Below are 26,932 nucleotides of genomic sequence, written 5' to 3' on the forward strand. Positions count from 1 at the left end.
TATGTGATGGCCAGTGGAGTTCTGTTGGTTTCTTTCTTGGGCTTGTCTTGCAGTAGGAGGCTTCTGGGTACACATCTGGCTCTGTTGATCTGTTTCCTTATTTCCTCGTGTGGATATCGTAGTTTTGAAAATGCTTGGTGAAGATTTTGTAGATGTTAGTCTCTGTCTGAGGGGTTGGAGCAGATGCAGTTGTATCTCAGTGCTTGGCTGTAGACAATGGATCGTGTGGTGTGTCCAGGATGGAAGCTGGAGGCATAAAGGTAGGCATAGCGGTCGGTGGGTTTTCGGTATAGGGTGGTGTTAACGTGACCGTCACTTATTTGCACCGTGGAGTCTGCTTTTACAGATCCAAACTAACATGGCTACCCCTCTGATACTTGACACCATGCAAGGCACTGCATTTAGCCGTATGGAGTGGAAATCCATCAACCTCATGAAGAAACTTGCACAAATACAGACAGATATCATCTTCCTTTCCAAATGCAAATGGATGGACATCATACCAAATGGACTGAAGGTGAAAAATCCATTGCTATCTACATACTATACAGTGAGAGATTATGCCATACTCTATCAAAGAAACTGAGGAACCATCTGATCAGCATCCTATACAGCAAACAGGAAAAAATCAAAAAAGAGCTCTCCAACCTGGAGACTCTCATAAATAACCAAACTTCCATACAAACGGACTTCACTAAAATAAGACAGGAGATCTACATTACACACTTCACCTCTCTACAAAGGAAAAAGGACTGTAAGCTATCTAAAATCCTACCTGCCACATGGGGCCACAACAGTGGTACCCCTAACCCACCCAGCAATATCATCAATCTATCCAACTATACACTCAGCCCAGCAGAAGAGTCTGTCCTATCTCGGGGACTCTCTTTCTGCCCTGCCACCCCCTCAAACATGATACAGTTCTGCGGCGATCTGGAAGCCTACTTTCGCTGTCTCCGACTCAAAGAATACTTTCAGGATAACACTGAATAGCACACTGATACACAGATACCCTCCCACTAACAGCACAAGAAGAACTGCACATGGACTCCTCCTGAGGGTCGAAATGACAGTCTGGACCTATACATAGAATGCTTCCACCGACGTGCACAGGCAGAAATTGTGGAAAAACAACATCGCCTGCCTCATAACCTAAGTCGTGCAGAATGCATTGCCATCCACAGCCTCAGAAACCACCCTGACATTATAATCAAAGAGGCTGATAAAGGAGGTGCTGTTATCATCATGAACAGGTCTGACTACCAAAAGGAGGCTGCCAGACAACTCTCCAATACCAAATTCTACAGGCCACTTCCCTCAGATCCCACTGAGGAATACACTAAGAAACTGCACCATCTACTCAGGACACTCCCTACGCTAACACAGGAACAAATCAACATACCCTTAGAGCCCTGACCGGGGTTATTCTATCTACTACCCAAGATCCACAAACCCAGAAATCCTGGATGCCCCATCATCTCGGGCATTGGCACTCTCACTGAAGGATTGGTAGTCCACAATCACTAGGATGAAGCGATTCCCCGTCTTGCTCCTTTCAAGGGGGCCAATCCGTTCGAAGGGTATGCCAATGACTGGCATGGGCACCCCTGGTACCCATGNGGGGGCCAATCTGTTCGAAGGGTATGCCAATGACTGGCATGGGTACCAGGGGTGCCCGGGCTACCCCCTTCAGTCCTGCAGCTGGCATTCCGGGCAAGATGCACAGTAGTCCCGAACCTCTTGGTGTATGCTCGGCCAGAAGAACCGGCGAGCTACCCTCTGGAGGGTCTTCTCCCGCCCCAGGTGTCCTGCCCAGGGGTTTGCATGGGCTAGTTGTCGGAGGCCTTGCTGCAGCCTCCTGGGAATCAATAGCTAGCAGAATGTCTCCTGGGTCTGGGGTTCCTGGCCTAGGCGATATAGGCGATCCCGCCGTATTTCAAAGTGGGGGCCCTGTGGGGATTGCGGAGGCGGGTCTCCATCGGGGTCCGGGCTGGTGGCTTGTTCCCAGGCTCTACTTAGGTCAGGTCCTCCCTCTGCTCCTGTACAAAATCCACGTCTCGCTCCAGTTCCGCCTGGGCATCTTCCACCGAACGGGGCCTGGCTGCGGGACGAGTTGCGAATATCTCCTCCGGCGCCGAGGTCCCTTCTCCGGGGTCGATCCTTGGTGTGTGTCCAAGCAGCCCTGCTCTCGGAGGCCTCAGTCTGTGGGTCAGGTGGTTGGTACTTCTGGAGAACCTCCCCGAAGCCTGGCCAGTCTCACCCCAGTACCACCGGGTAGGCTAACCTGGGGGCCACGCCAACCCGGAGGCCCTCCTCCCGGCGGCATACTTCTAGCTTCACCCAGGCCGTGGGGTAAGGGCGGATGTCCCCATGTACACATTGTAAGTGGATCGGGGGGCCCGAGAGATTGAGGTCCGGGACCAGCCCCTCCCGTATGAGGGTCTGATTACACCCCGAGTCCACAAGGGTGTTCATGAGGGTTCCCTTGACCTGGACGGGGACCATCAGCTTTCCTGTTCCTCTCTTCCATGCCCTTAGACCCGCGACCCAGGCTTGTCCGTAGTTGCAGTCCATGAATGGGCAATCCCGCCAAAAATGCCCTTCCTGTCCGCACTCCCAGCACCCCTCTCGGGCTTCAGCGGGTCCTGGGCCTCTGCCCAGGAGGCTCCCTTGCTCTCGGGGTTGTTGGTCCCTTCATATCGGTGCCCGGGAGGCCTTGGGTCTGGGCTCAGGGTTGGGGAGTTTTGGAGGTGTGCGGCGGGCGCATGCTGATGGTACCTGGGGTCCTGACCCTTGAGGATTCCCTTTTCTTAGCCCACCTTTCTGACCGGAAGTTCCTGTTACCCGGGTCGGCACCTCGGCCCCCTCAGCGGACAAGTAGTCCTCCATCAAGGCCACCACCGCCGACAAGGTCGCTGGCCAATGCCAACGTACCCAGGCCCTTCCTCTCGGGGGCAGGATCTGAGTGAACTATTCCAGTGCCACCATCTCCGCTACCTGTGGTCCCGTCAAGTCCTCTGGGTTCAACCATTTCCAACAATGGTCTTGAATGCGTTGGGGCACTGCCCGGGTCCGGGTCCCAAGGGGGTACTGTTCTTTGCGGAGGCGCTGGCGATAGGTCTCTGGGCTAATGCTGGTATGGTCCAATATGGCCGCCTTCACTTGGGGGTAATCTAGGGCCTCCCGGGGATCGAGGCTACAGTAGGCAGCCTGGGCCTGTCCCATCAGATATGGGGCTAGTAGGGTGGCCCAATGTTCTGGGGGCCACCTGGCAGCGGTCGAACATCACTAAGAACGCCTCTGGGTCATCTTCTGGCCCCATCTTAGTGAGGCATACCGGCAGTTCCCCCAAAGTCTCCCTAGGTCCAGGCCCAGCAGGTATGCCGGCTGCGGCTCCTGCTGGGCATAATAGCATGGCCATCTGCTGCACCAGGCGCTCTTGTTGCGTCTGCTGCGCTGGACCACTAATTCCCGGAGGAGCTGCTGCTGGTGCTCTTGGTGCTGGGTTATCAGCAGCTGCTACTGGCTGGCCATCTGCTGCATCATCTGCACCTGCTCCTGCTGCTGTTGGGCCGCCTGCTCCTGCTGCTTTTCCAGTATCCACTTTAGGAGCTTCTCCGTCTCCATCGTGAGGGTTGGCGGGGTTCCCCAGTTTACCAGACTCCTTAATGTTTGGTGGCAATGGTAGTAGTTGGGACATGTAGATTATACTAGCCCACTGAATACTTAGCAGAGGGGAAGAGAGATGCTTGCTCATGCTCCTCCCGTCATTAATATACACGTGGGACTGTATTAAATCTTTTGATATGTAACAGAGAGAGGTGTGTAATGCTTCTTTAGACTCTACATTTCATTTTAATATACCTAAGGTAAAGCTGGACTTTACCCTCCCGCCCAATCACAAGAAAAGTGGGATCAAGTTTTGCTCCTATCCCTTTTTACACCTATTAAACACTAAATTTAAACCCACCAATCAGAGCAGAGAACCCCCCCTTCCCACCAATCAGCGCAGAGCATGTTCCAATGTTCTAAACCCCTTGTTCCTACACAGTGCGGAATCCTCATATTCAAAGAGGCAAGAAACAAGCCAGGCGTTTGGGAGGGGTCACTGCGGCCTGAGCCACAGGAAGAGGGATGGGGCAGAATAATTCCACAGGGCTACCAGGCCCACTCAGGAACATAAGTGCCTTCCTGAGTCAGCCCCATCCCATTTGTCAATGGGAATCTCTGTGGGGAACAGTGGCTAGCAGAGGCTGTGCCACTCTGGGAATCAATTCCCCCAGGAGGGGAAAAGATCTCTGGGGGGCAGTGTTGGGGTACCACAGGAGAGAGCTACATTTGTGCTGAGAGGGAGGTTAAAGTCCCAGATAGGGGTGTCCCATCCTGTGGATTTAGGGACAAGTTATTTGTATGTATATCGGGATAGGGTCCCACTGGAGAGCACTGTGTGTGTGAGTTAGGGGTGTGAAGAGGCATTGGGGTCCCTGGGGAGCACTGTGTGTGTGTGGTTTATTGGGATATATCAGAGGAGAGGCCCCATTGTGGCAGCAGTGCATGCAGAGTAGGAGTGGGGAGGTTCAAGCTAGAGGCACTGCATTGAGCTACTCTGTGCCTCAGTATTACATTTCAAAATTGCTCTTTCTCCCAGGAGTTGGATTCCTTCCACGAAGAGCGCTCTGGCTCCCCTCAGATGTCTGCTTCTTCAGCCGCTGAAAGTACCATTCCCAACAGCCCGCCCCAAAAACGCAAGCACACAGCCAAGAGAGAGAGCTCCCAGAGCCCCGAGGAGGCCTCCGAGTATCTGAGTGGTGACAATGGGATCAGATTTCACATTCATCCAAGAGATGAAATTAAGATTTGCGACCGCTTCCTGCTGGGGGGCTGCACCCAGGGGGACAGCTGCCCCCTCCACCACACCTGCTATCCCTACCATTGGCAGATTAGGTGGAGGGACAGCAAAGCCTGGCAGAGTGTTAGCGAGTCAGCTCAGCGGCACCTAGAGAAACTTTACTGCGACACTGGAAAAGAGCAGATTAAGTTTGTGGACAAGTAAGTGATGGAAAGCCAAACTCCAGTCCTGGAATCTACCAGCAGGAGGAGCTGTAGGAAACAGTGGGAGAGGTGCTGGGTATAGGGAGCTCATGGTTTCTCAACTCCCTGCCCCAATCTGGGATGCAGCATAGGGAATACCTCGCACATCTCCCACTTTCATTCATTCCACTCCCCAAGCCCCTTATGTTCCACATGTGTGGGACTCCCCTCACTTTTCTTGTTGAAAATTCTTTTACATCAGAAATAGACTCAAGTAACTAAGGTTACAGAAGGGGTAATTTGCACTAGAGGTGTGGATCCCAAATTGAGAGCTATGGTGTAGGCCACAGTGCTGGCTGACAGGAACTCCCACCCTACTGCTGTCCTGGCCTCGCCCAGCAGATGGTGCTGTAGCGAACTGGGCAGAAGCACTGGGTGCAGGGGAAGCGCCTAACTACTCCAGTCCTGGACTCTCCTGGTAGGAGGTAATGGAGGAATAATTGTTTACTGTATCCTTTTCCTGCTCACAGAGGTGGTGCTGTCGGGAGCATTTTTCTGCAGTCCATGAAGCTGGTTTGCTTCGTCGGACCCTATGACAAAGTGCGGCGACTTTCCAACACCTCTAATCCAAAGGAGAACCCCCACTTCCCCACAGAGTGGGTGGCCTATTGGAAGAGCAATGGTAATTGGATGAAGTATGAGGAGGTGAGGAAAAGGGAACGGCAGTCCAACCTGCGTTGTGTATATCATACAGTGCGTTTCCCCAGAAATGCCTCACTGAGGTACACAAAGGAATTACATTCTGTAGTTAAACCAAAAACAACAGCAAAGGGGGAGACACACTGAGGGACACACACAGAGGAGAGAAGGTGTGTGGAGGGGAGATACTGAGGATGGGGAAGGAGCCTTCGTCGGCAGGAAGAGAAAGGAGTTTCTCTGCTATGGCCTGAGGGAAAACCAGGCTGAAAAGGCTAAAGGATGCTGTAGGGAAAGGTCATAGTTAGTCAAGATGAAGAGAGGCTGGATGCTGGCAGATCTTTGCCTCTGGCTTCCCCAGATATCTAAAGAATTATTGATGAAGGTGGCAGCCTAAGGAGCAGTGTGTGGGGGTCCTTGGCTTTCCTCTTTGGAGCACTCTCACTGTATACCTCCTCTTCCTTTTCCCCTCAGCCCATCTCCCAAGGTCTCCTTGCTGCCTATGAGCAAGACAAAGACAGCTACACCTTCGAACGCCAAGGCCACTTCTTCATTGTGGATCTGAAGCGCCATGTGCAACGGAACCGGGATAAGGAATACATCCGCCTGGTCCAGCGCCGGCCTTCCTACCGCCCCCTCCTCAGTATGGTGCCACATCTGACGTAAGTGACTCCCCTGGCAACCATGGTCCTAAAGGAATGTAAGCTGCATTCAGAGGAGATTAATTCTAGTCTCACTATCTCCCTAGGACGCTCCCTAGAAGACCCTGGGGAACAGTTTCTTCCACTTCTGACGTCCTCGGGGAGAATCCGAAGGATGGCTACTGTGGCTCCTACCCTGCTGCCTGGGTCCCGAAGCCACCAGATGGCCAGGCTTTCCTGAAGATGGAGGTGCTACCAACAGAGGTTGCGTACCACAGAGTTTGTGCTCTCTTCCATCAGTCTCTCTCAGAGGAAAAGACACTGGTGCTGGGGATCTACCGAATCCGGAATGATGATCTCTGGGAAAAATACACCAGGTATAAAGAGAAATGTTGTGGGGAGACTGTGCATGTGTGTGTATGTATGTGTGCGTGAGAATCCTAGCACTAGTGCCTCGGGATGCCGGAGGGGGAACGCTGGAGCTAGTGCCTACACTTGTGGAGCTCACCATGCTCAAGGCAGGAAGTGTAAAACCTAATGTCAGTGCTTTCGGGTGCAGAACTCATAGTCCTGGAAGCCTAGGAACATGAGCCCTGGAGCTGGTGCACTAAGGGGTGCACTCATGGGAGTATAACTGAAGGAACTAGTGTGCTAGGGTGTGAATATTAGTGCTTGTTTCCTCGGGTGGGGATCTTAGCACACCACTGTGAGCGTGATTGCTTCTTGTTTGGCAATTCCTTGTGCTGCAGTGTAGGTAGATTTAGCTGCACTGGAGTTTGCATATTTGGATGCATCCTTGGGAATGGGTGCATGGATCCTAGTGCACTGGGCTGCATATGTTTGTTTGCAGGGTGCATGCATGTGCACTGGTGCACAGATAGTGCAGTGGAATGTGAATATTTGTGCAGTGGTGGGCAGATCCTAGTGTGCTCAAGTGACATTGGATGCACTAGTGTGTCATTGTTGGATGGATCCTTGAGGGCTGGGGGGGGGAGAAGACTGACCCCCCCCCTAACTCTTTGCCGTTCAAGCTTTTGGCCTTTATCTATTAAGTAAGTGGAGATAGAGGTGGTTGAGGGGAGTTAGGCCTCTACGTTTCCCCAAACATCCCCTCTGGGCAGGATCTAAGCCTGCTTTTTTTCCCCTTTGTGTTTAATTCAGGCAGAAGGCCATCATGTCCCATGCATGTTCACTGCAGGAGAAACACCAGCTGGAGAAGCACCTCTTCTATGGGAGCGCTGCTAACTTCCTGGAGCGCATCTGCCAGAAGAACTTTGACCCCAGCTTCTCAAGACTACACGCCCCCATCTACGGCAGGGGCTGCTATTTCTCCAAGAGTGCCATGTATTCACACCGCCACGGCCAAGCGAGCAAAGCTGGGCTACGCAACATGTTCCTGGCCAAGGTGCTGGTGGGCAAGACTGCTGTTGGGCATAAACTTTTCCACCACCCCCTGCCCATGGTGCCTGGTGGGCAGCTCTACAACTCCTGGGTCAACAGCAAAAGCAATACCCAAGTGTATGTGATCTCTGACAACTGCCAGTGCTACCCCTACTTCCTGATCAACTACAAGATGCTCTCTGACCCCGTGGCAGTGGATGGCTGATAGTGCAAGGGGGAGGAGCTGCTCATTAGGAAAGATTGCTGATGCAGCTTTTCTGATCAGGTTCCACTTCCCCCTGTGGGGACAGGGGTCACTTTTTGTTGTCACCTACAGCCTTCCTATGCAACCTGCTCTGTAAAAGCCCACTCTGCATCCACTCTGAGCAGTGGCTGTGACCCTCCCAGTGTATATGGAAAACAAGGCCATCTAGTTTCAAAACAGCTCTGTCCCACCCCATCCTATTCAGTCTCCACCAGATTTACCCACCCTGTGTTCAACTTCGCCCTTGTCACATTCACTGTCTATCCAAATGCAAACATCCCTGCAGGCTGTGCCGTCAGACACTGCTCCAAGCTCTGGCCTGGAAGCTGCTCTATTACACCATACGAGCCATCACCCTCCATTACCTCTCATTGCTTTTGTGGACTACAGTATGAGATTCACAAAAAGTCGCCACTTTATGCATGACTCACCTTCTCTTCCACCTTTTAAAGGGGCCTTCAGCCTGGGGGTAATCGGTTTGTCAAAAGTTGTTTGCACAGTGTCTTGCTGTAGTGTTTGCTAAGTTTTCTGGTGTAGAACTAATGTAGAAGTATTGTTCGAAACTCACCATGGGTCAGAGCGCTCTCCTGTGTTTGTAATTAGTTAACATTTAAGTGTGTTATATGGAGGCAGAGTGGCTGTAAGCATCTGCTGTGTCTAGTCTGTTGCATGAAACCCCCCAATGTCAAGGATCAGGGAAAGTTTCTGGCTGTTCAGGCCTTGCTCCCAATGACAACATGTCACCTGCCCCTGCAGGAAACCTCCTGTGATCCTGTTTTTGGGACCTAGGAATTGGCAAGTTGTTAGTGAGTTAATATGTCCCAATACCTGAGAACCTGCGGATTGCTCATTTATTCATGTAAGCAATAACTGTTTAATTCACACTGTATTATTAGCATAATTACTGAGTTACTTTCTTTGCTGAGTTTCCTTGCCTTCATAATTTGAGATCACTTGCCTTATACTTTACATTATTTTTCTTGTCTTTAAAATTAAAGAGCTAAGACTGTTGTTCACTGCACAATGTCAGTGTGATCTACCTTATCTAACACTTGGTTAATTAGACCTGTTACTTCATTTGATTTAATACCCCAGCAATCACAATTACTGTAGTCTAGGAAGTTACCCTATGTAGAATCATAGAAATATATGGCTGGAAGCAACCTCCAGAAGTCATCTAGTCCAGCCCAGTGTGTGTCCCCCCTCAACCACACACACTGAGCAGGACCAAGTGACTGGGAGTTCAAGGTAAGTTGTGGGTAGTCGGTACCTCTAAAAATTCTCCTATCATGATTAAGTGCCAAAACATGGATTTGGGGCCTACATTGTCAAAAGGGACTGACCTGAGGAGCTCTGCAGGTGACACCTTTTTTAAAAAAGACCTGATTTTCACAGAGCAGTGGCTCAGCACTTTTGGAAAGTCAGCATCCTCTTAAAGTGTCAAGTCAGGTACTTAAAAGCTAACACACTTGGGATACTACACAGTTTTGTCCACAAAAGTCAGCTTTCACCAATAAAACAGTGGCGGTGTACACACTGAAATGCTTCTCCCACTGATTTAACTCTCCTGCTCCGCCAACATCATAAAACTTCCTCGACGAGCGGCATAGAGCTTTCTGTGATGTAGTTAGAGCGATGGACACCATGTTTCTTATGTCGCTGTGAGAAGCCTCCAGGAGGTGTCTCACAATGCCCATCTTGATCACTTTGGTCACCATTTTGAACTCCGCTGCCCTGTTACAGCCAGTTACACCGGCATATGCTTCTGCCTCTTTAAAGGCTCGGGAATTTTTGAAATTCCACTTCCTGTTTGCTCCTCGAGGACAGATCACATTGCAGCTCTCTTCCCAGCTGACCATGCCGGCTCCCTGCAGCAGATGCTCTCCTGCCTGATGTTCGCTGGAGTGGGTGGATCTGCTGGCTCTGTGGGGAGAGGAGGCTGTGCAGTCTCAGCTCCGCTCCAGCTGTAGGAACTTTGATTCCTATGGACAGATTTCTCGTGGCATGGAGGAGAAGGGGCGAGAAAGGGACACACAGTGGTGCCATGCTAAGATCAAGGAGCTGAGGCAGGCGTACCAGAAAGCAAGGGAGGCCAATCATCAGTCTGATGTGTCACCGAAGGTGTGCTGCTTCTACAAGGAGCTGCATGCCATCCTCACCAGTGACCCCACCTCCACTGCCTAGAGTTCCCAGGATACTTTGGGGTGTGCATGGGGGGGGAAGAGGCAGCAGCCCGCAGAGTGAACCCCAAGGATGAAATGGTGGTTGAGGAAGTGGAGTTGGAGGAGGATGGGGAACATGCACCAGGGACCTCTTTTTAACTGTTGTGGGTTCTAGTCAGTCGCAGCATTCTGGCTCTGGCATGCCCAATGCAGGAGAGGGGAGCTCTAGTCAGTTCTCATTGTACTTTGATATTGCAGGGAGACATGAGGAAGAGCTATGTTTTTTTGTTTGTTTGTTCCAGTATAGGTGAGGGATAGAAATAACCAACACTAGCACTGTTTGCATCTGCTTCTCATTCCCCTGTGCAGCTAGGCAGAGGGGGCACTGCGGAAAAGTTTGTTGATGCACACCATGATTTCCTGGGAATCCTCATAGAGATCTCTAGGAAACTTTCCTGGAGGTACTTGCCAATCCTCTGCTGAAGGTTCCTTGGGAGGGCAGCCTTATTTCTTCCCCCGTGGTAGGAAACTTTGCCTTGCCATGTGGCAATTACCTCTGCAGGCACCAAAGAAACACACAGGCAAGCAGAACCAGTCTGTAGCTGCACACATGCAGGAGCTGGTCCCTTTCAGCCTCAGTTTCCCTCAGAAGTGAGATATCAGCTGGCAAGGTTGGGTTTGGACCTGCTGCCCTGGCCTATCCCTAGGCTGTCCTCTGCAACCCCAGTACCTGTTGGCCTTATGCTAGGCTGCAGCCTGGGGCTTTCCCGGCTGGAGCTCCCCAGCTCCTCTGCCTTTCCCCAGCCCTGCTCCACTCAGGTACCCTGTCTCTAGCTCCCTGCAGCCAGGCCCTTCTCTCTCTGAATGTAGAGAGAGACTGTTGAGTGCCTGGCTCCCAGCCTCTTATACAGGCCAGCTGTGGCCTGACTGGTGTGTGGCCCAGCTGTGGCTACTTCCCCAATCAGCCCAGGTTTTCAGAGCTGCAGCCCTCTTTCAGGGCTGATTTCAAGCCCTTCAGGGCAGGAGCTGGTGTCCACCCTGCTACAGGGTCTGTCTACACAGCACCTAGATACCCATGGCTGGCTATGCTAGCTGACTCAGGCTCACAGGGCTTGGGCTGTTTCAAGCTGTGTACACTTCCAGGCTTGGGCTGAAGCCTGGGCTCTAGGGCCTATTACCTTTTGAGCCTTAAGATTAGAACTAATTTGTGTATCTATGTTTACCTGCTTTAAACTTGTAAATAACTCTCCTATTTCCTGTTCCTATTTAATGAATATTGAGATAGCTTATTATCAGACTGGCTACAAGTGCTGTCTTCGGTGTGAGATCTAAGGTGTGACCTTGGGTAAGTGATTGGTCCTTTGGGACTGGGAGTGACCTGAATATTGCTGTGATTCTTGGTGTAAGGGACGATCTACTACAAAAGCACGCTCACCAGGGTGGCAAACTAGACTGAAGTACCCAAGGGGACTGTCTGTGACTCCATGATTAAGCTGTTATAGTGCTTGAGGAGCTTACACTTGGTAACTGGTTGGGGAAATCTAAGTATAAAACTCACAAGCAGTGTGGGGTTTGTGCCCTGCTTCCTAACAGTCTGCTCTGAGGTTGGGACTCAGGCTCTCGAGTCACTGCAGGCAGCTTGACACCCAGCACAAGTGGTCTCACCGGCATAGACCGGGAATTCCTTCCCTCTGGGACTCTAATATGGTTCTTACACGACATAGGCCCCACAAAGTTCAGCCCACAGCACAATTCCTGCTCTCCCGTTGGCGTAGTAGCGACTCCACTAAAGCACTATCTCTGAGAGAACCAGGCTGCCAGCTGCTGTGTGTTGCAGCTCAAACTGTTTGTTGATTATTAAACAGCTATATTATGGCGGATGCCTAAGGCCGTATGGTGCTGAGCTCTGAACAAGCACAGAAAAAGAGACAGTCCCAGCCTCAGAGAGTTTACAGTCTTATGCAATGGGTGGGGGGGGGGGGCAGCATAAGACCCCCTCTCAAATATGGTAACCCAGAGGAAGCTGCCCTGGGTCTGTGTTATTTTTTTCTCTGGCCGAGGCAGGAGTTTTTAAAATGTCTGTGTCTTTTCTGTGTCTACTTCACTGACAGGGGCTGTGACCCCAAACCTTGAGAGAAGCCTATGGCCCTTAGACAGGGCTGTGAAGAAAAAGAGAGTAACAAGAGGGTAAAAGTAAAGAGATTTAATAGTCGCAGTAACAGTTTTAGAGCTCAGTAGCGATCAGACCAGGATCCAGTAGCAGTGACAGCTCCCCTGCACCTCGTTCAGGCAACTGCCCATAGGTTGCTGAGAGCCCTCTGAGTGTTATCGCAGGAGCTGTCCCCGGGGATGGTCAGTGTAGGAAGCTGGTTGCTGAACCTCTGGATGAGAAGGATGATCATTGCCCACCATCCAGGTATTCCTGGTGCTTGCTGCTCTCTGGGGAGGCAGTTGCATCCCTTGATCATGCCTGGAGGCGCAGGGCTGGTGGGGCAGGGGATGAGATCATGCTTTGCATTTAGAACTTCATCACACCTGGTGACTGAATCAGAAGCTGGGCAGATCTGAGCCTCATCCCACAAGGAAGAGGTCCCAGTGATGAATGTGGCACCTGCTGAAATGCAGCCACTTCTGGGGCAGGACATGGCAGCTACTATCCCCCAGCGTCACTGCAGTGAAGGGCCATAGGAAGGGAGGGATGGAACTGCAGGGGGACAAAATGGAAATACCTGTGAGGAGGCATTTGGGCAAGACATTGGGTTTATTCTTGTGCGAAGTATCATGGAACTGACCTGCTGGGGATCAGTGCAGTGTCCAGCAGCCCAGCACAACCCTGCTGGATGCTGAAGCAATGCCTGATCTCTAACTCAGACACTCATGCCTATAGCTAACTAATGGGTATTTAGTGAATGCCGGGCACTGTCCCAGGTTCATTCAGCTCATTTCAAAACCCAGCTTTAATATGGAATAGATGGGCCACAGCTTTCTAGGAGCACTAACAACTGCCTGGGGACAGCCATATTAAATGTTCCCTCTCACCCCTTGTGCCCTTTCACCATTTGTCCCTCTGCCAATATCCGCTAATAGGCTAACACAAAGTCAGATCCCCCTATTTGCTGTCTCACTGCCCAGCTCCCTTGCTCCAGAGATCTCCCTCCATAGGGGCTACGGGCAGAGGCTAGGCTCTGTCCATCAGACACTTATTGACACTGGCATCCAGGCCCTAGTGACAATCAGAAATGTGTCACTCTCACAGCCCTGTACTGTAAAGTGATCAGGCTCCTGTGCTTTCAGGTGTGGGCATGGGAGCCTGTGCTGGGGAGTTTGTATCTCTAGAGCCCTCCAACTCAGCTGCCCCATACAGAAGCACCCCCTAGAGGCTCCGTCTCCATTAGCACTTCCTGTGCTGCTTCGGCTGATTGTGGAACCACATAGTCGCCTGGAAGGACAGAAGGAAAGGGATGAAGGAGATGCTGATGGAAGTGGGAGCTACTCCCTTCTGCCCACTATACTCCCTCCACTTCCCCATAGGGACAGTGTCATATTGCATGGTGTGTTTTAGACTAGGAGGCAAATACGCAAAAAAGTAAAGTACAAGACTAAGAGAAAGATGGAAAGGTTCCCCACACTCCCACTGGCCAGAAATCTCCCTAAGGGTATGTCTACACTACGAAATTAGTTCGAATTTATAGAAGCCGGTTTTATTGAAATCGGTTGTATACAGCCGATTGTGTATGTCCACACAATAAAATGCTCTAGGTGCTCTAGTCGGCAGACCGCGTCCACAGTACGAGGCTAGCGTCGACCTCCGGAGCATTGCACTATGGGTAGCTATCCCACAGCTATCCCACAGTTCCCGCAGTCTCCGCCGCCCCTTGGAATTATGGGTTGAGATCCCAATGCCCGGATGATGCAAAACAGTGTCGCGGGCGGTTCTGGGTACATGTCGTCAGGCCCCTCCCTCCCCCGTCACAGCAACGGCAGACAATAGATTCGCGCCTTTTTATCTGGGTTACCTGGGTTACTTGTGCAGACAACATGGAGCCCGCTCAGCACAGCTGAGCTCACCGTCACCATATGTCCTCTTGGTGCCGGCAGACGTGGGACTGCATTGCTACACAGCAGCAGCTGCTAACTGCCTTTTGGCGGTAGACGGTGCAGTAGACTGGTAGCCTTCATCGGCGATCTGGGTGCTGGCAGCCGTGGGGCTTGCCTTTTGCCAGTAAATGGTGTATTATGACTGTTAGCCGGCCTATTACAAGTCGGGTCATCCCACGTTAGCAGAGTCTTCCCTGAGCAGCAGCTCGTGCAATAGGCCTGAAGACCATTGTCATACACCGCCCCGTATTTGCTGCCAATCACCCAGAAAGATGCCGAGGGCTATCAGTCACGCTGCACCGTCGTCTTAAGATGTAAAAAAATAGATTTTCTCTGTATTCATTTGCTTCCCCCTCCCTCCGTCAAATCAACGGCCTGCTAAACCCAGGGTTTTCAGTTTAATCTTTGGGGGGGACCAGTCTGTGACAGTTGTTTGTGTCTCTCCCGGATGCACAGCCACTGTTCTTTATTTTAATTCCCTGTGCCTGTACGCCATGTCGTCACTCGGCCCCCCTCCCTCCTTCCCCTAGGCCGTCAGATACTATGTTTGCGCCACAGCTCGAGCCGAGAAGCGGTTCGCGCCTTTTCTTTGAATTCTGGGTTGAGATCCCAATGCCCGGATGATGCAAAACAGTGTCGCGGGCGGTTCTGGGTACATGTCGTCAGGCCCCTCCCCCCTCGTCACAGCAACGGCAGACAATAGATTCGCGCCTTTTTACCTGGGTTACCTGTGCAGACAACATACCACGGCAAGCATGGAGCCCGCTCAGCTCAGCTGAGCTCACCGTCACCATATGTCCTCTGGGTGCCGGCAGACGTGGGACTGCATTGCTACACAGCAGCAGCTGCTAACTGCCTTTTGGCGGTAGACGGTGTAGCATGAGTGATAGCCGTGGGGCTGGCAGCCGTAGTGCTGCATTGCACCAGCCCCTTCCAGGCGATGGTATATTATGACTGGTACCCGTCGTCATCATACTGGTATGGCTGTCAATCATGGCCACCTGGGCAGACATGCTACTGTTTTGATGATGACGGTTACCAGTCATAATATACTATTTTCTGCCAATTGCCCAATATTGTCTGCTAAGCACCCAGAAGAGGCCGAGGGCGATGCTGGGTGCTGGCGGACGTGGGGCTGGCAGACGTGGGGCTGCATTGCTACACAGCAGCAGCCCCTTGCCTTTTGGCAGATGATGGTATATTATGATTGGTATCCGTCATCGTCATACTGGTATGGCTGTCACTCATGCTGCAGCGTCGGCTGCCACCTTAAGATGTAAAAAATAGATTTGTTCTGTGTTCATTTGCTTCCCCTTCCTCCGTGAAATCAACGGCCTGCTAAGCCCAGGGTTTCCAGTTTAATCTTTGGGGGGACCATTCTGTGTGACAGTTGTTTGTGTTTCTCCCTGTTCCTGTACCTGTACGCCATGTCGTCACTCGGCCCTCCCTCCCTCCCTCCCTCCCTCCCGCCCTCCTTCTCCTGGTCCATCAGATACTACTTTCGCGCCTTTTTTCTGACCAGGCGCCATAGCTAGCACTGGGATCATGGAGCCCGCTCAGATCACCGCGGCAATTATGAGCACTATGAACACCACGCGCATTGTCCTGGAGTATATGCAGAGCCAGAACATGCCAAGGCGAAACCCGGACCAGGCGAGGAGGCGATTGCAGCACGGCGACGAGAGTGATGAGGAAATTGACATGGCCATAGACCTCTCACAAGGCACAGGCCCCAGCAATGTGGAAATCATGGTGTCACTGGGGCAGGTTGATACCGTGGAACGCCGATTCTGGGCCCGGGAAACAAGCACAGACTGGTGGGACCGTATCGTGCTGCAGGTATGGGACGATTCCCAGTGGCTGCGAAACTTTCGCATGCGTAAGGGCACTTTCATGGAACTTTGTGACTTGCTTTCCCCTGCCCTGAAACGCCAGGATACCAAGATGAGAGCAGCCCTCACAGTTGAGAAGCGAGTGGCGATAGCCCTGTGGAAGCTTGCAACGCCAGAGAGCTACCGGTCAGTCGGGAATCAATTTGGAGTGGGCAAATCTACTGTGGGGGCTGCTGTGATCCAATTTGCCAGGGCAATGAAAGACCTGGTGATAGCAAGGGTAGTGACTCTGGGCAACGTGCAGTCAATAGTGGATGGTTTTGCTGAAATGGGATTCCCAAACTGTGGCGGGGCCATAGACGGAACCCATATCCCTATCTTGTCACCGGAGCACCAAGCCACCGACTACGTAAACCGCAAGGGGTACTTTTCAATGCTGCTGCAAGCCCTGGTGGATCACAAGGGACGTTTCACCAACATCAACGTGGGATGGCCGGGAAAGGTACATGATGCTCGCGTCTTCAGGAACTCTGCTCTGTTTCGAAAGCTGGAGGAAGGGACTTTCTTCCCGGACCAGAAAGTGACCATTGGGGATGTTGAAATGCCTATCGTGATCCTTGGGGACCCAGCCTACCCCTTAATGCCATGGCTCATGAAGCCATACACAGGCAGCCTGGACAGTAGTCAGGACCTGTTCAACTACAGGCTGAGCAAGTGCCGAATGGTGGTGGAATGTGCATTTGGACGTTTAAAAGCGCGCTGGCGCAGCTTACTGACTCGCTCAGACCTCAGCGAAAAGAATATCCCCATTGTTATTGCTGCTTGCTGTGCGCTCCACAATATCTGTGAGAGTAAGGGGGAGACATTTATGGCGGGGTGGGAGGTTGAGGCAACTCGCCTGGCCGCTGATTACGCGCAGCCAGACACCAGGGCGGTTAGAGGAGCACAGCAGGGCGCGGTGCGCATCAGAGAAGCTTTGAAAACGAGTTTTGTGACTGGCCAGGCTACTGTGTGAAACTTCTGTTTGTTTCTCCTTGATGAAACCTCCAACCCCCCCCCCCCCCCCCCCCCCCCCCCTCCCCCCCCCTAAACCAACCACCCCACCCCACCCTCCCCTCCCCTCCCGCTTGCAGAGGCAATAAAGTCATTGTTTTTTCACATTCATGCATTCTTTATTAGTTCCTTACAGAGGTAGGGGGATAATTGCCAAGGTAGCTGGGATGGGTGGGGGAGGAGGGATGGAAAAGGACACACTGCATTTTAAAACTTTAACTCTTATTGAAGGCCAGCCTTCTGATGCTTGGGCGATCATCTGGGGTGGAGTGACTGGGTGGACGGAGGCCCCCCCACCGTGTTCTTGGGCGTCTGGGTGAGGAGGCTATGGAACTTGGGGAGGAGGGCTGTTGGTTACACAGGGGCTGTAGCGGCGGTCTCTGCTCCTGCTGCCTTTCCTGCAACTCAACCATACGCTCGAGCATATCACTTTGATGCTCCAGCAGACGGAGCATTGCCTCTTGCCGTCTGTCTGCAAGCTGACGCCACCTATCGTCTTCAGCCTGCCACCTCTCCTCTCGTTCATGTTGGGCTTTTCTCATCTCCGACATTGACTGCCTCCACGCATTCTGCTGTGCTCTATCAGCCTGGGCGGACATCTGCAGCTCCGTGAACATCTTGTCCCTCGTCCTACGTTTTCTCTTTCTAATGTTCACGAGCCTCTGCGAAGGAGAAACATTTGCAGCTGGCGGAGGAGAAGGGAGAGGTGGTTAAAAAAGACACATTTTAGAGAACAATGGGTACACTCTTTCATTACAAGGTCGCATATTTCGGCTTGCAGGCAGCCATCGTAGGCCACAGTGTTTTGGCTTTTTTAACCTTCTTAACATGCGGGAAAGGTTGCAAACAGCAGCGCATTTCCCATATCAAGGATGAATTGGGTTGTCCATTTAAAATGGGGTTTCAATGTAAAAGGAGGGGGCTGCGGTTTCCCGGTTAACATGCGGCACAAACACAAGTAAACCCCCCCCCCCACACACGATTCTCTGGGATGATCACTTCACCCCTCCCCCCCACCGCGTGGTTAACAGCGGGGAACATTTCTGGTCAGAATAGCAGGAACGGGCGCCTCTGAATGTCCCCCTTAATAAAATCACCCCATTTCAACCAGGAGAGCTTTCTGGAGATGTCCCTGGAGGATTTCCGCTCCATCCCCATACACGTTAACAGACTTGCTTGCTTTTTTTTTGTAATGTTTACAAATATTTACAAAGTTACACTCACCAGAGGTCTCCTGTGTGCCCTGAGGGTCTTGGGTGAGTTCGGGGGTTACTGGTTCCAGGTCCAGTGTCACAAACATATCCTGGCTGTTGGGGAAACCGGTTTCTCCGCTTCCTTGCTGCTGTGAGCTACCTACAGTACCTCCATCGTCATCTTCCTCGTTCCCCGAACCGTCTTCCCTGTGTGTTTCTCCAGTGAGAGAGTCATAGCACACGGTTGGGGTAGTGGTGGCTGCACCCCCTAGGATCGCATGCAGCTCCGCGTAGTAGCGGCAAGTTTGCGGCTCTGCCCCGGACCTTCCGTTTGCTTCTCTGGCTTTGTGGTAGGCTTGCCGTAGCTCCTTAATTTTCACGCGGCACTGCTGTGTGTCCCTGTTATGGCCTCGGTCCTTCATGGCCTTGGAGATCTTTTCTAATACTTTTCCATTTCTTTTACTGCTACGGAGTTCAGCTATCACTGCTTCATCTCCACATATGGCGAGCAGATCTCGTACCTCCCGTTCGGTCCATGCTGGAGCTCTTTTGCGATCCTGGGAGGACTCCATGACGGTTACCTGTGCTGATGAGCTCTGCGTGGTCACCTGTGCTCTCCACGCTGGGCAAACAGGAAATGAAATTCAAACCTTCGCGGGTCTTTTCCTGTCTACCTGGTCAGTGCATCTGAGTTGAGAGCGCTGTCCAGAGCGGTCACAATGAAGCACTGTGGGATAGCTCCCGGAGGCCAATAACATCGAATTCCGTCCACACTACCCCAATTCCGACCTGCAAAGGCCAGTTTTATCGCTAATCCCCTCGTCGGAGGTGGTGTAAAGAAACCGGTTTAAAGGGCCCTTTAAGTCGAAAGAAAGGGCCTCGTTGTGTGGACGTGTCCAGGCTTAATTCGGTTTAACGCTGCTAAAGTCGACCTAAACCCGTAGTGTAGACCAGGCCTAAGTAAAGTCCCTTTCTGGGTTGAGAAAATGGTTACCCAACACCTACCACATTTGCAAGCCTGGCTAATGACCCCTCTGGTCCCCATTTCACTCCCCCTGATCTTCCTTAAAGGAACTGCTATGGCATCAGTTTGTCCTGACTTTGGGAAGCCGAGACAGTGGAGGGAGACTCCCCAGCAGGAGAGGCTGGTTTTACCTGCTTCTCAGTGAGGGCCAAGGCCTGGGCCAGCACAGTGATCATACCGTAGGCTGGGTGCATCTGCCTTTCAAAGGAGAAGGTCAAAATGCTCAGCTGCAACTCGCTATACTGGTGCCGATTCCTCCTCCTGGCACGAGATTCCACATCTGGCTCCCTGCTGGGGTCTGCAGCTCCCTCAGTGCTTCCAGCAACTGCACACAGGCAGGCCAGGGACTGGAGTGTTCCTGAATGCATTTCAGTTTTCATCTGTAGGAGAGAAGAAAGGGGAGATGTGTCAGCAGGGTTAAGTGCCAGGAAAGGAGAGGTGTTATTCAGGGGGCATTGGGAGTGTGTAAATGGGTTGGAGTGGAACAAAATGAGAAACATCTTAACAGTGCAGCTAGATCTGACTGTGGCTAGTCTCTCTATTTACCAGAGGGGTAGCTGTGTTAGTCTGGATCTGTAAAAAGCAACAGAGGGTCCTGTGGCACCTTTAAGACTAACAGAAGTATTGGGAGCATAAGCTTTCGTGGGTAAGAACCTCACTTCTTCAGATGCAAGTAATGGAAATTTCCAGAGGCAGGTATAAATCAGTCTGGAGATAACGAGGTTAGTTCAATCAGGACGGGTGAGGTGCTCTGCTAGCAGTTGAGGTGTGAACACCAAGGGAGGAGAAACTGCTTCTGTAGTTGGATAGCTATTCACAGTCTTTGTTTAATCCTGATCTGATGGTGTCAAATTTGCAAATGAATTGGAGCTCAGCAGTTTCTCTTTGGAGTCTGGTCCTGAAGTTTTTTTTGCTGTAAGATGGCTACCTTTACATCTGCTATTGTGTGGCCAGGGAGGCTGAAGTGTTCTCCTACAGGTTTTTGTATATTGCCATTCCTGATATCTGACTTGTGTCCATTTATCCTCTTGCGTAGTGACTGTCCAGTTTGGCCAATGTACATAGCAGAGGGGCATTGTTGGCACATGATGGCATATATAACATTGGTGGACATGCAGGTGAATGAGCAGGTGATGTTGTAGCTGATCTGGTTAGGTCCTGTGATGGTGTTGCTGGTATAGATATGTGGGCAGAGTTGGCATCGAGGTTTGTTGCATGGGTTGGTTCCTGAGTTAGAGTTGTTATGGTGCGGTGTGTGGTTGCTGGTGAGAATATGCTTAAGGTTGGCGGGTTGTCTGTGGGCGAGGACTGGCCTGCCTCCCAAGGTCTGTGAAAGTGAGGGATCATTGTCCAGGATGGGTTGTAGATCACTGATGATGCGTTGGAGAGGTTTAAGCTGAGGACTGTAGGTGATGGCCAGTGGAGTTCTGTTGGTTTCTTTTTTGGGCCTGTCTTGTAGCAGGAGGTTTCTGGGTGCACATCTGGCTCTGTTGATTTGTTTCTTTATTTCCTTGTGTGGGTATCGTAGTTTTGAGAATGCTTGGTGAAGATCTTGTAGGTGTTGGTTTCTGTCTGAGGGGTTGGAGCAGATGCGGTTGTACCTCAGCGTTTGGCTGTAGACAATGGATCGTGTGATGTGTCCGGGGTGGAAGCTGGAGGCATGAAGGTAGGCATAGCGGTCGATGGGTTTTCAGTATAGGATGGTGTTAACGTGGCCATCGCTTATTTCTATTGTGGTGTCTAGGAAGTGGACCTCCCGTGTAGATTGGTCCAGGCTGAGGTTGATGGTGGGGTGGAAGCTGTTGAAATCATGGTGGAATTCTTCCAGGGTCTCCTTCCCATAGGTCCAGATGATGAAGATGTCATCAATGTAGCGTAGGTAGAGAAGGGGCATGAGTGGACGAGAGCTGAGGAAGCGCTGTTCCAGGTCAGCCATAAAAATGTTGGCATATTGTGGAGCTTATGCTCCCAATACTTCTGTTAGTCTTAAAGGTGCCACAGGACCCTCTGTTGCTCTCTATTTACCATTAGACAATGGCAAAGCCCAGCATGACAGCAGGAGAAAATCCCGCACTGACCCAGCTGCTCCCCTCCCATCACCGCATCCCAACAACCAGAGCCTAGAATGTCTCACCTGAGTTCTCTGTACCAATTCTTGCAGTCTTCAGAACTCCATCCATGGAGCTCCAACACTCAACAGGCTCTGGCTTTATCAGTTGGAAGTGATCAAGCAACTCCATGTTCTGTCCTGGAAATTCTGGACTTTGCCTGTGTCTGTAGTGTTTATATCTAGAGCACCCTTGTGCCAACTGGGGATGAGTCATGGACACACTCCCTCCTCCATCCTGTACTGGTTGTCTGGCTAACCAACAAGAGAAACACTAGGTCTGAATACAGAGTTCATTTATTACATATTTTAAATATACTCAGCATCAAGTCATGTAAGTGGCCACTAAGAAACAGCCCTCCAGAGATACTGTAGTAACCTCCGGAGGAGCACATAGAGAATGAGCATCAAGGGAAGGGCCACCTGAATTGGAGGGAAAAGGTGAAGGGGAATGTTGTGTTCCAACCTTCAGTGCTGCTGAGAGCTGTGGGTTTGGAGCACCGCTGAAAACCAGGCCCAGGAACGTGGGGTGTGTCCCTGGGGTGAGGAATGGGGGTGGGAGGAGAAGGGGATTTCAGCCATTTTGTGCCCCTGCATCTATTGAAATGTTAGTGAATTAAAGCTGGGTGGAAATCAGTGGTTTCCTTGCACCCAAATCTGGGGAAATCCCTAAATGAAAGGAGCAGACTTGACCTGGGATCTGAGAAGTGCTGGAGCAGCAGGGTCTGGCTGAAGGGATGATACGTTTAGAACCTTGCCTTTCTCGCTGCTGGAGTTCAAATCTTTCCAGCTACTCCAGATACAACATGGCCTTAAGGAAGAAATGAGGCTTCAGTGGCTGCTGCACCAACCATGCGCTGAGAAATCCCCACGTAGTCTAATGGGGATATTAACACCCCGTGAGGATGAGACCGGGAAACTCCTCCCTAGGGCAAGTGACACAGGGAAGAGACACAGTTCACCCACGTTACTGGAGCCTGCGCTAGTGACCCGAGCACACGCTGCGGGGGCATTCCCGGCTGGCTGGCTACGGGCCGTAGCCATCTCCTCTGATGCGCTGGAGCGCGCCGCGCTGCCGGCGCCCGTCAGCACTATGGCCAGGGAATCGCGTGGCCACTTTGGCTGCGGGATCCCGGGGGTGCGTGCGGGAGGGTCCCTGGGCCAGGCCACAGGGAGGCCCCCATAACACAGCTCGGCCAGCCTCGCCCGGACATTGTGAATCCGGGCCGGGACCTGATGTGTCTCGTCACCGCTGCGTTATTAGCTCACAGGCAGCAGGGCCTCTGCACCTCTGCGCTACACACCGGGTCCCACTGCCTGGCAGGGCCCGCCCCAATGTCACTCCGGGCCAGGCTCCAGTCTAACCCTATCCCCCACTGTCACCCTGTCTCTCTAGCGGGTAGATGTCACCCTTTCCTGTGCTAGTCTCCGTGTGTTACACCCATGAGGATGCTGGATATGAGGGGTCAGAAACAAGGCAGTAAATCGAAATAGTAATTAAATATTATTTTGAAAATGTGCTCAGGTCCAAAGGCTGCATGTGCCACGCAGGGGATGAAGGATGAGGCCGAGGGAGGGCAGCTCCCATCTGAGTCCACGAGAACCCCAGGCTACATTGCACTAAGGTAGCTTCCCTAATTCTTATTATTGTAATGGTGGCTTTAGCTCTGTAAATCCCACCACATTTGTACATTACATATGAAATCAATGCATTCAACTCATACTTTATTTTTCCCTTCTCCCTGCAGCCTGCCTTCATTCCACGGGTCATCATTCCTGGACAGAAGGATAATCAAATTAGCAGATAAATGAATCACCCGTTCAACTTCTGTTACAGGTTTTGTGGAACTCAGTCTGTGCATCAAATGATCAGTGAGCCAATCACATCACAGCTGAGCACATTCCAAGGGAAGCGATTATTGCATCAAAAAAACCACCTTACCAATGAGTTATTCAGGTTGCCAAATCAAGCCCTGGAACGATTAAAAATGCCAGAAAATCTGATCTGTGAATACATATGATTAATCACAACCACCTTTGAACTACCCTCTTCTTGACAGGACTGCCCTGGGGAGGGGGAGGGGCTGGAGTTCTCACCTCATTGAGATGAATTAGGCGGCAGAGTTAACATTGCACTGGGTTGACGGTGAGACAAGCTGTCACCTTTCCTGCGGCAGGTTTAGGCCAGACAGTTTCTGCAAGGCTGAATAAACCCTGCAACACACAGCTGTTTTCAAAGTGGTGGCTGAAACTCTACATTTCGTTTGGTAATGAAAGTTCAGACTTGGCAGAATCAGAAAGAATCCAACATTGCAGAAACACTAAGCAGAAAGGATCAACAACTGTTTCATTTTTTCTGGAATCAGCTGTGCATCCATAGAAAGAAATATCCCAACCTGCCTGAGGCTGAAATGCTGTTGGGGATGACGGGATTCACCTACCACCAGGTATGTCCAACCCGTCGTTCCGTGGCTCTGGTTTCTCCTCTCTCTGATTAAGGGACAGGATGGAGAGTAAGGGACAGACATCGAGGGGGTCCTTGAGGTTCCTTCTCTGCCAGCAGCTCCTTCAGTTCCTCTTCTCTCCAATTCCAGATCCGGATTTGGTTCCAGAATAGAAGGGGGAAGCACTGGAGACTTTACACTAGAGACGGGACACCTGGGAGCAGCCTCTGTATCCTCCAGGTGAGAGCTTGAGAGCTACAAACACACTCCCAGTCACCCCCACAGACACATGCTGAGTGTCCCCCACCCACGCCCCCACTCACCCACAGAGACACTCAGACAGCGAGATGCCCCAGGGAGCAGACACCCGCTCACACCTGCCAACAGACACACGGGCACTCTGAGCCTTTTCCAAAGGGGATATTCACTGGTATCTGGCCAGCGTTTTGGGGACACAGATCCCCTGTGTGTGTAAAGCCGGGCAGCTCCAGTGAGTACAGTGCAGCTACACTGATTGCCAGAAGTTGGGGTCTAGCCTGTGAAGTGCTGGGTACCTGTTGAGATCTTAGCATTTACACTGATCTCCCCTCTGGGCTGTTTCCTTCCTGCCCTGTCATGTTTGTTGGGGGCTGGTTTATGGGCAATTGGAACCCGTTTAATAAGGGTCAGATTTCTCCCCTCAGAGCATCCCAAGTGCAAGTAGATTCACCACCTGTAAGTCATCTTGGGATCCTCTGGGAAAGAAGAGCCTACAGAAATATCCAGGGCAGGGCTATTAGTGCTGCTAGCAGTGAAGAGAGCTGAACCCTGGGAATCAGAGCAGGGCTCTGGGTTGTGATTAAATTTTCTGCTTTCTCTTCCCTACAGACCCTGTTCTGTGGAGACCCCAGACATGATCCATTCTCCCTGTTTCATTGGCTCTGCAGGGGCCAGCGAGCTCTGCCTTTGACTCCAGAATCGACCTGCCTCTCCAGCCAGCTCCCAGCTGTAGTTTCAGGGCTACAACACACATGCCCCAGAAACCAGCATAGAAACTTCTCCCCCTGCTGTGCACCCAGTGGCCATTGACTCTCCTTCCTCCACTACCCACAGGTTCAGTCCATGCAGTCTCTGCAGCTGTCACTGTTAATCACTCTGCTCTCTTCATGGACACATGTTAACACATAGGAAGTAACTTCAGCTTTCCTGTCTGGACTCCCCAGTGGCTCTGGCTCCCAGCCTGAGTCAGGGAGTTCTCAGGCTCTTCCATTCCCGAGGAATACTCTTCACTCATGAAAACACCAAGATTCCTTCCGGCTCTAAGCTAAAAGCCGGGCAGAGGGAGAGGGAAAGAGCTGCAGTTTAGGTGTTTGTAGAATGCTGGGAGGGTCTCTCTCATTTCAGTGATGCTTTTCTGCTGTTAGAGTGAATCTATTGTCGTATTGTGGTTTTGCTAATTTATAATAAACCAGTTTTAAATAATCTGGGAGTGTTTCTTGTACAGTTCCTGAACTATAAGCAGGTCCAACCCTCATATCCTCTCCTCACCATAAAAAATTAAAATCCCCCTTCCCTCCCAAAACCCACGAATGGCCCCAATATCAGTTGTGTGGGTTTACCAAAAGTGCTGGTGTCACAATGCTAGCTCCTCTCCCAGCCCCTCCCTATGGCAGGGTTCAGCCATAACCGGGGGAGGGTCTTTCACAGTGACTCTTTTTGAATTCCCAAAGATTTGCTGATCATAATAATCCTGCCAAGGACTGTGAGAGCAAAGTTGCTTCACTGAGATCCCGAACCATAAACTTCACAGGAGCAGCGTCAGTTGGGCTGGTAGCAGAGGTTGTGAACCAAAGAGACTGTCCATGGAGGGGCTTTCTCTAATCAAGTTCTGCAGCTAGCTCTGTGCTCATGCCCGTGCAGGCAGGGTTTGGCCACTGCATGTCTGTAAATAGAAAGGGGCTGTTGGACCTGAACTTCACACCAGTCAGTGATCTCATTATCTGCTAATGTGATTATGCTTCCCCTCTCCCAGCAACTGAAATTCTGCCTAGTCCCATGCAAGGGAAGTGGCCCTGGTACAGAAAGATATTTCTGATCATTACCTGTATCTTAAAAGAAACTAAACTTGAATTATTTACATTTAATGGCTATTGCTGTGGGGGGAAAATCAGCATTGATGAGGATTATACTAATTACATCACTTCCTTTACTAATGGGTATCCCTGGTTTTCTCATGGATTCTAATGGGATTCTCTGTGTTCCCGAACCCCCAACCTTCATCCTCCCAACAGTGGGATGGCAAGCTCTGGCCCAGGAGAGATTGTAAAGCCACAGTGAATCTATTTTAATTGCCTGCCCTTCCTATGTCCCAAAACTTGAAACATCCTAATTGATGTAATACACAGGTCTATAAAACGAACACTTCAATATTTACAATATTCTGCCTCCTCAAAGCCAAGGCAGTGATCTCACAATGTAATCCCCACTGGGACCGCTAAGGAAATAACCCAACAGGGAAAGCCTTTGCGCGTAATAGCTGCCCCAGATGCAGCTGGTCAAGCCTGAGGAGCTCCTGAGGGGGCTGGAGAGAGCACTTTTGAACACATTAGATCAGGGTGCGTAATACCACAGGTAGCTCGCTCAATTATGTGAAAAAGTCACAGCCCTGAGAGATGCAGTTAAGCTAATCTAAACCCCAGGCCAGGTCTACACTACAGACCTGTATTGGTATAACTAAAAATAAACACCCCTGAGCACCGAAGTTATACTGACCTAACCCCCAGTGTGGACAGCGCTATGTCAAACAGGAGAGTTTCTCCTGCCAACACAACTGCTGCCTCTGAAGGAGTGGATTAACGAAGCTGATGGGAGAAGCTTTCCTGTCGGCATAGTAGTGTCTTCACTAAAGCGCTACAGTGATGCATCTGTCCCTCTGTACATGAAGACAAGCCCCCAGGGCAGACAGGGCTAGGTCAATGGAAGAATTCCACCATTGACCTAGCTACCCCCTCACGGAGAGGTGGATTT

The 26,932-nt window shown here is 51.3% G+C and overlaps 1 protein-coding gene across 1 annotated transcript; it reads left to right on the forward strand.

Annotated features, from left to right (window-relative positions):
* Positions 1 to 4,690: 4,690 nt before the first annotated feature.
* LOC117872569 (protein mono-ADP-ribosyltransferase TIPARP-like) lies at positions 4,691 to 7,974 on the forward strand. Its single transcript, XM_034761229.1, has 5 exons — positions 4,691 to 5,049; positions 5,562 to 5,736; positions 6,202 to 6,389; positions 6,476 to 6,745; positions 7,530 to 7,974. The coding sequence occupies exons 1-5, from the start codon at positions 4,691 to 4,693 to the stop codon at positions 7,972 to 7,974; spliced, it is 1,437 nt and encodes a 478-aa protein (XP_034617120.1).
* Positions 7,975 to 26,932: the final 18,958 nt, after the last annotated feature.

Source organism: Trachemys scripta, chromosome 1, assembly GCF_013100865.1.
Source record: "Trachemys scripta elegans isolate TJP31775 chromosome 1, CAS_Tse_1.0, whole genome shotgun sequence".
NCBI classification, from domain to species: Eukaryota; Metazoa; Chordata; order Testudines; family Emydidae; genus Trachemys; species Trachemys scripta.

Coding starts and splice junctions, on each gene's coding strand:
- LOC117872569 (XM_034761229.1), top strand. CDS start 4,691: ATGTCTGCTTCTTCAGCCGCTGAAAGTACCATTCCCAACAGCCCGCCC. Junction 6,390..6,475: donor AGTATGGTGCCACATCTGAC/GTAAGTGACTCC, acceptor CTATCTCCCTAG/GACGCTCCCTAGAAGACCCT. Junction 6,746..7,529: donor CTCTGGGAAAAATACACCAG/GTATAAAGAGAA, acceptor TGTTTAATTCAG/GCAGAAGGCCATCATGTCCC.